General features: G+C 35.1%; 1 protein-coding gene across 1 annotated transcript; it reads left to right on the top strand.

The window, feature by feature from the left end:
• The first annotated feature begins 11,519 nt into the window (after positions 1-11,519).
• On the top strand, positions 11,520-12,737 carry LOC107698315 (adhesion G-protein coupled receptor F1-like). Its single transcript, XM_016499273.1, is given in 5 exon segments — positions 11,520-11,902; positions 11,904-12,141; positions 12,374-12,415; positions 12,538-12,600; positions 12,690-12,737. Coding segments are annotated over 5 exon segments (774 nt in total).
• Positions 12,738-14,490: the final 1,753 nt, after the last annotated feature.

Genomic DNA, 14,490 nt, shown 5'->3' on the forward strand with positions numbered 1-14,490 from the left:
CATCAGTGTGTTGGTTGATCTCTCAATGTTACAATTGCAAAGGAAGCTTCTTGTGGTGTTATAATTGTAATTACATGAAAAGTTTTTGTTTTTTTTGATAGTCACTTATTTAAAAATAATTAAAAAAAAATTTTTTCTATAGATATAGATGAATGTCTGTTCAGTCCATCTGTATGTGGTCCAGATTCCAACTGCACAAATGAAATTGGAAGTTACAATTGCTCATGTCTGGATGGATTCACTGCAACAAACTCAAGACACCCCATCAGCATCATGTAGAGGTACATTTTATATTGTTAGATCGGGTCTCCACGCCAGATAATAATTATGATCCAGCCTAATTATAATATAAACATATCAGTTTGTTTTAGTAACAGAACAACTAGTCAGCAGAGCTGTCGATACCCAAACCCTGTAAGCAGCAAGTCTTGTCTGTGTAAGAAATCATAGTCTGCCTCGACCAAACTTCCACTCCAATTAAACTATTCTCCTTTCTCTACAAAGAGCTTAATTATCATAGAGATAATTCTTTCAATAATATGTAAATAGTATCTCCTGAACGTTACTTCGTCAATCGTCACCTATAGCGTGGGAGCGGCAGTAGGCCATCAAGAACCATCTGCTGACCAAAAGGGTACGTGAATATAATTGCTAGGGATTCTAGATAATCCTATCACCTTAACATTTGGTTGTTTCCACCTGAAAGACTTCCAAAGATGTGGGAACGGAAGGCTATCACTTTCATTGTTATCCGCAATTTACATTTAAGACGAAACTTCATTTACATATCTAGCGCGAAGATGAACGTAATAGAGTATAAAATGTTTGAGCGTAGGAGGCTCGGGGTTCAGTCTGACTCCGTCGAACCCAAGGTACTACATGTACTTTGTCACTACTATTCTGTAATAAAAGTTATTCTTCATCAAGATCTTCGACGTCTTCACTTTTTCTTACATCTGGTATCCAAAAATACCCAAAACAAGTGTTTCTGTCAGAAACTGAAACCAAGAAACAAATATCCAAAACAAGTGTTTCAACAGTCTTCTGTCATTCAAGAAGTTGACCGAGAAAAGCTAGAGAAGAGCAGAAGCAGGAGATGAAGTGATGATGGTAAAAAGTAACGGTTTATTGAACAATCTTAGTTGCGTATGTCTCAGTGTTCAAACTTCGTCTGATGAGCACAAATTCAGCAAGTAATAATATATCAAACTGATTTACAACAACATCTCATAAACCTTGGGTTTCCATAAACATTCCCCCTTATCTATCTCTTATTCATACAGACAAAACAGTTCATGAAAAGCCACAAGCATGAGATTGAACAACAATAGAAATGCATAAGCTTTGACAAATTAATAAAAAAATATAAAATATAGAATATAGAAACATAGTAAATGAATGAACGGATAAATTAATAAACAATAAAAATACTCAAATAATATAATGATAAATGATATAAAATAATCAAAGAATAAATCATGTGAATGACTAATGATTATAAAATGATTATGTGAATAAATGATTATAAATGAATAAAACAAAACATGAAAATTAAAACACAACACACACAATTTGCACGAGGATCTAAGAATCCTTCAATATTTAGATTTTTACTCTAACTCTGAATTATAAGCTAGAGTTTATCCAAGACATTTTTTGATGTCATTTTTGAAAATTATGCATTGTCATTTTCGTTATTCTCATTATTTATTAACACATGTAGTATGAGTGACCTAAACTATTCTTTTTTTAACTTCCTTTTAATATAGATGTGGATGAATGTGTTGAGATATCAGACGTCTGTGGTCCAAACTCAATCTGCAACAACGCTGTTGGGAGTCATAATTGCTCGTGCATGAGTGGATATAATGTAAAAGACCCAAACCTCCCTATAAACAGCAATAACACGTCAAGGTATGATTGACAGATGAAGCCCTGAACAGTTACTATTTGTACTGCCAAAATCTTTTGTCAGCTGTAACCTTTTTCTCTTTTTCTCTTTATCAATTATTTTATTTCAGACATTCATGAATGTCTTGACTCAGTATCTGTGTGTGGGCCAAACGCTCACTGTTACAATTACAACGGAAGCTTCTCATGCTTTTGTTGGGAAGGATATTATGTCACTGATGTAAATAAAGATATTTCCAAAAGTAATCTATACATCGGTAAGTTTGCTCTGTGTAATATTCTCTGTCAGGGATTTTGGTTTATATTAGAAACTGCTCAAAACGATGTCATCTTTAGATTGTTGTGTAATTTCAAATATGTCTTTATGAAATATCTCGTTAATCATTGTTTTTTTATTTTATTCTTCTAAAAAAATAGACATACATAAAACCTTTTGTGATTCATACTAGTATATACCAAATATTTTTTCTTTGTACATGCAGTTTGGACTTGTAAGTTTAGAGCTGGAATATATTTTATCTTCCGTGTATTTAGGTGTTGGTTTGAATAAAACTGTGTTTAAATGATCACTTTAATCATTTTTTTTACAGATATAAATGAATGTCAGTTCAGGCCATCTGTATGTGGGTCAAATATGAAGTTTAATTTGTTTCCTGCTTTTGTAAATAAAGCATTAGATTGTAAGGATACTTAAAGAATGAGTTGATCTTCATATACAGTATAGTACGTATGAGTGACCCAAACTCTTTTTTTGTCAGTAATATTATTTGTAATTATTATTACTTAAGATTCTCATTTGTAATGTATAGTCTCAGAATAGTTTCAGAATCCAGATATATTTATTTTATTTTATGTTTTTGTTTGGTGGGGGGTATAGATGTCTTTAATGCCTTTTGGAGATTTAATAAATCTAAGTCCTTTTAATTAATCACTTTTTTTTATAGATATAGATGAATGTCTGGTCAGTCCATGTGGTCCAAACGCCAACTGCACAAATCAGCTGGGAAGTTACAATTGCTTGTGTGTGGGTGGATTCAGTACAATAAACTCAAGTCTCCCCATCAGCAACAATAACACATGTACAGGTAAATCCTGCAATGAAATCTGTGTATACTCTAAATAAACCTGTTTTTTTACATTTCATTATTTTGGTAATCAAATTGTATTCAACAAAGTTTATTGTTTAATACTAATATATATGTGTCAAAGAAACAAGTGCGCAGCCATCTTTAGAATTTTGTGTTTGAACTTTAGTTTTTGCGGTAACTCTGATCCTAATAGCAACAATACAGGGGCCCTTCATAATGACAGACCGGCTTTTATAAACCTGCTTGACCACAAAAGATGTTAATGTTAAAGATGACAAATTTGCTGGTTGGCTTTATGCGATGTAAGAATTTATACACATCACTAAAATTGACTTTTTGATTAGCATGTTCAGAAAAACAAATTACAGACAACAAGACATTAATAAATTAGTGTGTATTTTGTGCTTATTTATGTGACAAGATGAATTCTGTACAATAATACCAATACCAATATTGCCCCCACCCTCCCTTTTTTTTATTTTTATATATCTAATGAAATGAGTAATAATTTGGACTTTATTGAGTGAGAATCACCTACCAGTGTTGTGTGACAGAACTCACAATACACAGTACACAATGAATTTCTTTCCATTCCAATCCATGAGTGGAGTCGCATCCTCTGGATGGATGCTGTGATCACATGACCATGTATTGCAGTTTAAACCATTTTGATATTAACAAGTTTCAGACAAACTTGCATCAAACACTGGTCTTTAACTTATGTTGAGCACAATATCACATAAAAACACTACGCATGCTCCAGAGCTGGTGGGGGCAGCATATAGGATAATGCTTTCATAACTGATGTTTAGAAGGAGAAAGGGGGAGCAAAACATAAATGTATAATTAATTAGTGCACTTTTTTACATTTCAATTTATGTTTTACATTCTCACATAAATTTAACAAATATTCATAAAATGGTTTGTTGCATAATATAATTTATTTTTTTATTTTTTTATTTTTTTATTTTTTTGTGGTTTCTTCAGTGGCACCAGTAACACCACCAACTACTACTATTGCTCCTCCTCTTACTACTACTAGAACAACTCTTTCTACTACTACTACTACTACTACTCCTTCTGCTGCTACTCCTGCTACTACTACTAATACTACTGCTACTACTGCTACTAATCCTGTAACTGCTACTCTTAACTACTACTGCAGCTACAACAACTCTTTCTACTCCTTCTGCTACTAGTACTACTACTACTGCAAGTACTGCTACTACTCCTTCTGTAACTGCTATTCTAACTACTACTGCAGCTACAACGACAACTCCAGCAACAACAAAAGGTATGTACTAAAATACAAAACTGATACCACTTGTTTCCTTTGGCTGCTGAACATTGTGAGACAGCCCAAAAACAAATGTTTGATATTGTATTATTATTGAGGATTGTTTATAAAGCACACATGTAAAGGCTTTTTTTTTCTTCTTCTTTTTTAAGTTCTTAAAATGTCAATGAGAGCAAATAAACATTTTTATACCAGTCTCAACAGCCCGAATGAAGAGATGTACCAAACATATGCAAACGCTATTAAGTCAGCAGTGAGTATTATATAAGTATATTGTTTATGCTTAACAATAAATAACTAAATAAATAAATAATACCTCGAATTTGACAACAAAAAAAATCAGAGTGTAAAAAAACATGATATTCCAGTTCAGTTTGAACTCTTGACCTCTAGATGGCAAACAAAATTCATGAGAAATACTGTACAATGTGTACTTCTTTAACTTTAATTTTATACAGATATATTCTGGTAATGACAGTAAAGTAGCCTAAAGAGAGAGAATTCCTCTGTATTCTCAGGTCCAGTCTAAATGTTTCTGCTTCTTAGAGTGTAATTTCATCTTAAAAACGGCATACTTTATTTCAGTTTTATCATGGGTATTATTTATTTATGTCCATTGGTTGCTCTTGCTTTTTACAGACTGAAGACAGTTACAAAACTTTGTCTATCTACATTAAAAATTCAGCAAAAGTCACTCAATTCAGGTAATGTCGTTTATGTTGTTTAAACATTTCTTTTTATCTTTATCTCTTGTGTTAAAACAGTGTGTTCTTATTGTTGTGGTTTGTGTGTTGCTCCATAGGCCTGGTAGCTTTATAGCAGATTATGAATGTCACAGCCCACACCCTCAGCAGCCCCAGTGGCGCCAACAGTAATGATTTTGCATTAGCACACAAACAGGTTTTCATGACTCTTAAGGATGTAGGATACAGTAGGAATCGCTTTAGCTCTGAATGCTTTTTCTGAAAGTGGTAATGGTCATCAGTATCTGATTTTAAAAGGTTTTAAACAGTTTCTACCCCGATTGGTGTTTATTGCTCATGGACCTTTCTGTTGCTTTACATAAGATGTCATTTTTTTTGTAAGCAAGAGTATTGCTTGTACAAAACAAGCCTACTACAGCCTACACTCTTAAAAATAAAGGTGCTTCACGATGCCATAGAAGAACCTTTTTGTCTAAATGGTTCCATAAAGAACCTTTAACATCTGAAGAACCTTTCTGTTTCACAAAAGGTTCTTTGGGGCGAAAGAAGGTTCTTCAGATTATAGAAAGGTAAGAAAGAGATGGTTCTTTAAAGAACCTTTGACTGAATGGTTCTTTGTGGAACCAAAAATGGTTCTTCTATGGCATCGCTTGAAGAACCTTTTGAAGCACCTTTATTTTTAAGAGTGTACATAATAATGATATAAGAAAGTTATATTGAGCTGCTTGAATTTTACTTTCAGAACAAAAGAACCTGTCCGGTGTGGAAAAATTTGATCCCTTTCAAAAGATGGAGCTGAGATGTGTACGCCCAGAGTCTGTTGAGGGTCCAATAAAATAGACAGTGAATGAACAAGATCCTACAGACACTGTTAGATACTATATTTCACCTGATGGTAGCACTTTCATCGTGAACAATGCTACTGAGAAAGATAATGGTGAGTCACATGTAATTTATCTTTGTCCTATCAATAATTTCTAACATGAGTAAGGGACTGTCTAGTCCTGTTTTACACAGCAGGTTGTATCATCATTTTATTTAGGTACATTATCAATAATCACTTCAACCAAAAATGAAAAGTTTGTCATCATTTACTCCCTCTCAGTGTTGCCAAGTGTGCAGTTTTCCCGCAGAATTGGGCTACTTTAACACTATTGCCGGGGGTTGTTTTTCATGTCCGTGGGTTGAAGCGATTCCAATCACATGATATTTAGCCCCTACAATGTGAATTTTACCAGGGGAACCTTGTCAAAAAAAGAGGGTGTTTTACCCCCTGGAATGTGATTTTTACCAGGGAACCCCCCGCCCCTCGAAACACCATTGGGCTAGTTTTGGACTGGTTTTGATTAGCAATTAGGTGGGTTTTGTTGTGAAAACCTGGCAACCCTGCTCACCCTCATGTTGTAAGTAAAAATATTCTTTTTTTAGCATGGACAACAAAATTATAAATGTTGAAAAGTGTTCTGGGCAATTATTTCCATACAAATGTGGATGGATCTAGGCTGTTAAACTCCAAAATGTCAATAGAAAAACCTCCATTACAAAAATATAGCACATACCATGTGTGCCAAATTCCAGGTCTTCTGAAACCATACAATAGCAACTAATGTGACTTTTTTTCTTTTATTTTTTTCTTGAAGGTAGATACTCGTGTATAATAGAAAGGGACACCATACCTTATTTACAGTGGCAAACTATAATTCTTAAAGAAAGTCCCAATGTTATAGTGGGTAAAAATGGACAAGCTTGTCTCGCTGACATGCTGTGAAGCAAACTATGATGTGGAGTGGATTTTCTTTGAATGATGATGAAGTGACACCTCCAGGTTGTATATACAGGCAGTGTTTTCTTACAAAGTTACTGAGTGCAGTTTTCAGTTGCAGTAGAAAACCATGATTGTATTCAATGGTTTTATTCACTTGTTTTATGCAATCAGTTAATAGATGCATCACACTTAAACATAACATAATGAATGGAAATTGTGAGATTAAAACCTTTTCATGCCAACTCAAGGACGCAGTACTAAAAGATTTCAGTTATGGCTGGAAAAGCGTCACAGTTCAGAAAGAAGAAGGAGGTGAACATTTACCTTTTCATCCTTTTTGTGGTGCAGCATCATAACCATTTCAGTAAACAATAACTGACTTTCTCTTTTTCTGAAACTCAATAAAATATTTTCCAACTGCATAATTTAGCTGTAAAAATGACACACTTGGAGTTGGAAATTAAAAACAATTTGTGACAGGACCCTGTGAAAAAAACTGGGATGGCAGTATAACTTATCAGTGTACATCAGGTATCTGGATGGAGGTCAGAAGAGACTGTATACTTAACCTTAAAAGGAAAGTTGAAGTATGTTGATCATCTATTTAGTGAATACTGACAGAATAATAAGCTGTCCAAAAAATATTTCTAACATTTATATTTCTTTCTTCTTTTTCTTCTTCTCTTTTTCAATTTGTCTTTTTAGTTCTTGATTGTGGAGCAGATACCAGAGTTTGTGACTCAGCTCAGTGGCGCTACAGTACAGAATAATCAGATAATAACACAGTCTCCTCTGACTGTCCAAACAATTGTACGGATACTCATAAACATTGCTAGTATCTCAGAAAACATTATAATCAATAAGCCTGTGATGAAGGTATGTATATTTAAGGTTTTGTGTCAATTTAAAGGGTTAGTTCACCCAAAAATGAAAATTAGTCCATGTTTTACTCACCCTCAAGGCATCCTCGGTGTATATGACTTTCTTCTTTCAGACAAATCCAACTGTTATATTGAAAATTGCCCTGGCACTTCCAAGCTTTATAATGGCACTGGGCAGGTGTTTTTGTACAACAGTTCAAAAGTAGTCAAATAAAGCGCATCCATCCATATTAAAACATGCCTCACACAGCTCCAGGGGGTGAATAAAGGCCTCCTGTAGCGAATCGATACGTTTTTGTAAGAAAAATATCCATATTTAAAACGATATAAACAGATTTGTGTAACTTCCACTAACTGTCTAACTTCATTTTTGGGTGAACTAACCCTTTAATGTGTGTTCTATAAACCTTATTGTTGTAGCCACTGAATTTAATACTTACAGTAGAGGTACTTTCGGGTCCTAAAATCTGTACCCGACCCGAATCAATTCTTACCCGAACCCGATGTGCATAAATTAATTTTTTAAAAAGAAAAACCAGACCCGATGAAATTAGACCCGAGTCCGACCTGACCCGACGGCATTTATTTTCGAACCCGAACGTAAACGGCATTGATGTGTGTACAGCCTGCAGCCCAGCAGTCAGTCAGGAAAAATCCCGGTGTCCTGCTGACTGATTTGGCCGCTTCTCCATTACTTTGATTTATTTAACATTTATTACATTTATTATTAGGCTACTTTATATTAGTGCCTGCCTGATGCATACAAGTTATTTATGAGCTTGGCTTTTAATTGTGACCAATGGATTTGAAAAATAAACGTGATAGTTTGATAAAAAAATAAATCGATAGCCCAATAATTCATGGATTCGCTAGTGTTGTCTGCAGCTTGATCTCCGGCGAAAGGCTTCATGCACACAAAAAAGAAAAGCCCTGCATGAACACGCAGCATAATGAAGCAAGTGGATTTTCCTGATGGATCTCATATCTATAAGATGATTTCTGTGTGCGAGGTTGTAAACGTATGCTCCTTTTCTATGTGCGTTCCTCACTTAACGCGAAAGTGAAAGTGCGCATTCAGGATAGTTTAAAAGAATTCGGGTCTAATTGGGTCCATTTGGAAAAAAGCATGTTTATTTAAAATTACCCGAGACCCGAGGCCGCTAATACCGAACCCGATCCGTGTCCAAGGTACTCGTCGAAGTTTTGGACCCGAAGCCGCTCAGGTCTCAACCTCTAATTTACATCTTACAACATAAGCAGTTTTTTCTTGATAGCAAAAAGAGAATGGCAATTGTTTCAGTTTTTACATGAGAGAAAGTCTTTGTGCATCAGTGCTGGGTTGTAACTGGGTTGTACATGTAATCTCATTTGTAATTTCATATTTAGATGACAAAAAATAGGTACTTGTAATTAGATTATATAAGATTAGATTATATTACAGGAAATTGTGAGGCCACACAGCATTTGACAAAATAAAACAAATAAAACAGCATTAAACAAATCAAATTTCATCTTTTTAGTAAGTGGTTTTTGATTGCTGGTTTTATGATTTAATTAATTATTAATAGGCACTTAATTATGCACTTCATGTTGTAGCAAAATAGCTCAAAAGGGAAATGTATATAAATAATTACAGTTAATTATGATTAATTAGAATTATTTATGTCAGCTGCCAGTAGTAACTGTAGCAGAATTAAATTGCCATCAGCCAATCTGTTCGTCCAGCGAGCATTCAGTGTAAGTTCATAACAACTCTAGGAAAGGATATTTCCGTGGCCACAGAAAATACTTTCATACAGTATTAATGCATTAGAGCATGTAAGGATCAAAATCGAAAAGGTACATTAATTTGCAAGGCAGAATCAGAAACTCATGTAATTTGTGCACAAGAGTTTTATTAACTAAACACTAACACAAACTAGTCTAACAAACAAACAAACAATCACTCATACTTGTGAAAGGGCATCTTGATGAAACCATCAGCGCCGTTTTAGAACGGGGTCTACAGCTTATACTAAAACTCTGTTTCGTTTAGTTAAATGTACGATACTTGCATTGCCTTGGCCTGGAACGAGCGTACGGATGCAGTCTCGGATTAAAGTCTTGATGGTTTGGAGGTTCGGTGGTGTAGCAGTCGCGATCACCTTCTTCCGGGTTTGAAGAGTGATGGACTCCAAAGATGTTCTGACTCGATGGTGATTGGGAGTTTCTTCCCAGTGGAAAGTGAAAAAGAGCTAAGAGAGACATCAGCTGAGATCCAATGTAGAATCAGTCTCTGCAGTCATCTCAACCATCTAATTCCAGCAACAGGAAATAGACGAACTATTTTACCCGCGGAATTATTTCTCTGGTGCCGTTTTGCGGTGTTAGTAAATTCACCACTTAATATAGAGTTAAAATATGTTGTTGTAACTTGCGTTACTGAGATTGTAACGAGTAATAATATTACCCAAATTTTATTAGTAATGCGTTATATTACTGCGTTATAGCAAAACGTAATATACTACTGTAATATTATTACTTTTGTAATGCGTTACTCCCAACACTGGTGTTCATTCACAGAAAGGTTTTCCTATGAATTAATTAGAGAAGAGTCCATTTTTATGGGCATTGTGTGTCTTTCCTAAGGGTAAATGAATTGTGAGTTGTGCTCTGCCCACATTCCTTTGAGCAATAAAACTAGTGTTATCAGATGGTTTGTCTTTGGTTGCCATGGAACCAGAGGCCTGTTCTGCCCTTTTGAGGTGTTAGTTGCACTTCGGGGGAAGGTGTCCATAGACCCTCATAGTTGGCCCTTTGGTTAGGTGAAGGGGGCATTAGAGATTATTTGTTAAATATAACAAATAGTTGTGTGTCTGATTGGTCCAAATGCTACAATGTTAATAACAGCAAGTGGAATATATTTTCTTTCTCTTTGTATTTTATATCGATATGGTAAGATATTTAAATCAATGTGATAAATGAGTTAGAGTAATCAAAAGTTATCAAAAGTAGTCTGATTTTATACCTAAAATGTGTAATACTGTAATTGATTATGCTACTATAACTACAGTTTTTGTCATGGAATTTGGAATCAGTAACAGACTACAATTTGTAAGTAATCTACCCTGCATTGTGCATTATCTTCACTGTCACATCCTATTAAATACATTTATTTTTACTAAACATGGTTTTCTATTGCATTTCCAGGATTTCCTTAAAACAGTGGATATCCTTGTTTCAGATAAAGCTGCTGCATCATGGCAAAGTTTGATAAAAGAAAACACCAGCATTTAGCTTCTGAGCGCTATTGAGAATGTAACGGCTCTCTCTCAGATGCTGATTTTACGATTACTGAAACATCCATTGAGTTGAACAGAACTGTAATAAAGAACTCATATAGTGGGAAATCAAACCTGCCAAACTCAACTACTGAGATTCTGATACCACAGGTTCTTAAAACAACCTCGTTAACCATTATTGTCTTCACAAATCTTGTCAAAGTCCTACCTAGACATAATAGTGGGAATCTAGTTTCCCACATCAATGGAGATGCGGTTGTTGTTAAGGTTAATGAAACGCTTAACAGCATATCTTTTACATTTGACATTACTGATCTGTCTTTGGGAAATCCTCAGTGAGTCTTTTGGAACTTTAGTCTCAACACATGGGATTCCACTGTATGTGAAGCAAAGCCCTCAAGGAATGAAATTGGCAAGATTACTTGTGAATGCAACCACACAACCTCTTTTTCAATCCTAATGTCACCATTTCACATTAAGCACATAGCCTTAGCCTATATAACTTACATTGGTGTAGCTATTTCGATGGCCAGCTTGATTATATGCCTGATTATTGAGACTATTGTATGAAGTCAATGACAAGAAATCGTTCATGCGACATGTCTCCATAGTCAACATTGCTGTGTCCCTGCTGATCGCAAACATCTGTTTTATCATTGGAGCTGCAATCACAGAACAAGAGCAGCCAACCTCAGTGGGTCGTTGCAGTCCAGCTGTTTTCTTCATGCACTTTTTTTACCTGGCTCTTTTCTTCTGGATGTTAATGTCAGCACTGTTACTCTTTTATCGTACAGTCATGGTCTTGTCTCAAATGTCAAGGGCCAAAATGATTGTCATTGCCTTTATAGTCGGTTATGGTGCACCTTTGCTCATAGCGGTCATTACTGTTGCATCAACAGCTGGACCTCAAAATTATATTTCCAAAAAAAATGCATGCTGGCTGAACTGGTATGAATCAAAGGCCCTACTGGCATTGTGATCTCACTATTGTAGCCATAAACCTTGTGGTTTTGATTGTGGTTCTATACAAGATGTGGAGGAGAGGAGTTGGTGCTGCAACTCAACCAGATGAGAAACATGCCCTGGTGGTTATTGCCAGATGTGTGGCCTTTTTGACTTCTCTCTTTGGTCTAACATGGGGATTTGGATTTGGAACCATGGTGTCACAAGATTTAGGCGTTCATGTGGTGTTTGTAATCCTCAGTTCACTGCAGGTACAACGTTCTGTTTTTAAATTTTGACTTTAAGGTTATAATTTGTGTGCTTGATTTAAATGCAATAATTGAAATGCAATAATTATTATATTCTATTATTCTAATGATCCATTATAAAGCCGTAATGTAAATAATTATTATTATTTCCAATGTTGTTATGAATATGAAATTCAACAGCATTAGTATTATTTACTAGTAACATTTTCCTCATATATTTGTATCACTTCTGCAGGGATTCTTTGTTTTGGTGTTTGGAACACTTTTAGACAGCAAGGTATGAATTGATTTTGTTGCTTAACAATTTGACAAATGAGTTTGTCAAAATCATTTCATTAAAATTAATTTCATTCAGCAATTCTTCAGTGCTTTAACTCATTTTGTTATATATGGTTGCAGATCCGTATGGCTCTGGCAGGAAGACTGTCACTAAGGAACATTTCCAGCTCTAACCGTATCAGGGTAAATGACAGCAAAACAATGCATCTGATCCATGAGATCTTCCTTGTGATATATGTACTCAGTTTACATCTTAAATCTCTAAATTACAGAGTACTAATGCACCCCATCATCTTCAAGTGGACAGGATTTCTTTCTAAGGAGAAGAAGTAAGTGGATAAATTATAAATTGGTAAATTATATATATACTGACACACTATTTTCCTATTTAATACTGTTAAGCTGCTTTGACACAATCTGTATTGTTAAAAGCGCTATATACATAAAGGTGACTTGACTTGATATATATATATATATATATATATGTGTGTGTGTGTGTGTGTGTGTGTGTGTTACGGAGAGAACCATAGCTATTTGCCATTTAATAAGGAATACACAATATCCATTCAGTTGATGTTATCGCAAAATAAACCCTAACAGGGTGATCAGGACCCTGAAGTAAAGTATAAAGAATGTACATTATATGGCCGGCTGGATGTAGTATTTTTTTTTTTACTTAGACACTCGCAAGGTTTTGTTACGGAGAGAACAGAGGAAGCGTGCGGATCCATATGCAAAGCTTTATTTAACAGACGTGGTCAAAAACAGGCAAGGGTCGACAACAACAGCAGAAGTAGCACACGCAAGACGAGAGAGTAATCCAGATACAGGCGTGGGTCAAACGACGACGAACGTAATCCAGAGGGCGAGGCAAACGGGTAATCCACAAACAAGCAATAGTCCAGGCAAGGTGCAAACATAGTCCGAAACGGCAAGACAAAGGGAAAATCCACAACAGACAAAAGATCAGGTAACAGGCGATCAGGTATAACAAGGCTAGACTGAGAACTAGAACTGGGAACTGGCTCCGTGATGTAGCTATCGCTGACACAGTGATACGCTAAACAATACTCGGCGATCTGAGCAGGAACTGAGAGGGTGTTATGTAGTGTGTGTGATTGGTTTCAGGTGAACATGTGATTAGTGAAATGGTGCATGGGAAATGTAGTCCGTGGTGACGTGCAACAGTCAGTGTAGTGAGAGAGTCAATATGATGGACGAGTGACCTCTGGTGGCGATCGGACGGAAGTCCACGGACCGGATTCGTGACAGTGTGTGTGTGTGGGTGGGTGTGCTAATATATTTTAAGTAACATACAAATATCTATTTGCAGATGAGTACAACTTATCTCGAGCCAGCATTTTCTCAGTTGTATCTTCGAACAGCTCCTATTGCTCAGATACTTTTATGAATGCATGATCAGCTTCATTACCTAGTCTACTCGTTTAAATGGTAAACAGCTTTTTCAAAAGCACTTCCTAAACTACTACTATGTAAACATCACTGAAAAAATTTACAGATTTGATTTTTAATTAAGAATACATTTTATAATTATTACAATGGCATGATTGGATGGGTCTAGACCCTAGAGATTTGCTCTCCAGTTTGTATAGTTATATTATACACAGTTTTGTTCTGTTCTGTCTGATTTGTTTAAAAAATAAACAAATAAAAAAATGATTTTATTGTTTCACCAATAATGAAATGCATTTTTTTTTAAATGAATAATTAAATTACTTGCTCTGTAGTATTTTATTCATTTTCATAGCTGCAGAATTATAGACCATAATGGTAAAATAAATGTTGATAATTTATTTTATTTTACTTCCCCTCAGTGTGAGTCATAATGTCATGTGACATTTGGGCCTGCACAACCTAGTTCCCACTGCTAAATGTCAACCTCACTAACATAATAGACAATTACACATTCCTGGAAGTATAGACAAATTTCTATATTATTAATACAACTGTGTATAATTTATGTTGAAGAACAAAATGTGCAAGTCTCTTAAAGTATTATATAATAATTTTAACTGAAGAATTTGAATGAATTACTATTGTTAATATTAATTG

This window comes from Sinocyclocheilus anshuiensis, unplaced genomic scaffold (assembly GCF_001515605.1).
Source record: "Sinocyclocheilus anshuiensis isolate Anshui unplaced genomic scaffold, SAMN03320099.WGS_v1.1 scaffold1746, whole genome shotgun sequence".
Lineage (NCBI taxonomy): Eukaryota > Metazoa > Chordata > Actinopteri > Cypriniformes > Cyprinidae > Sinocyclocheilus > Sinocyclocheilus anshuiensis.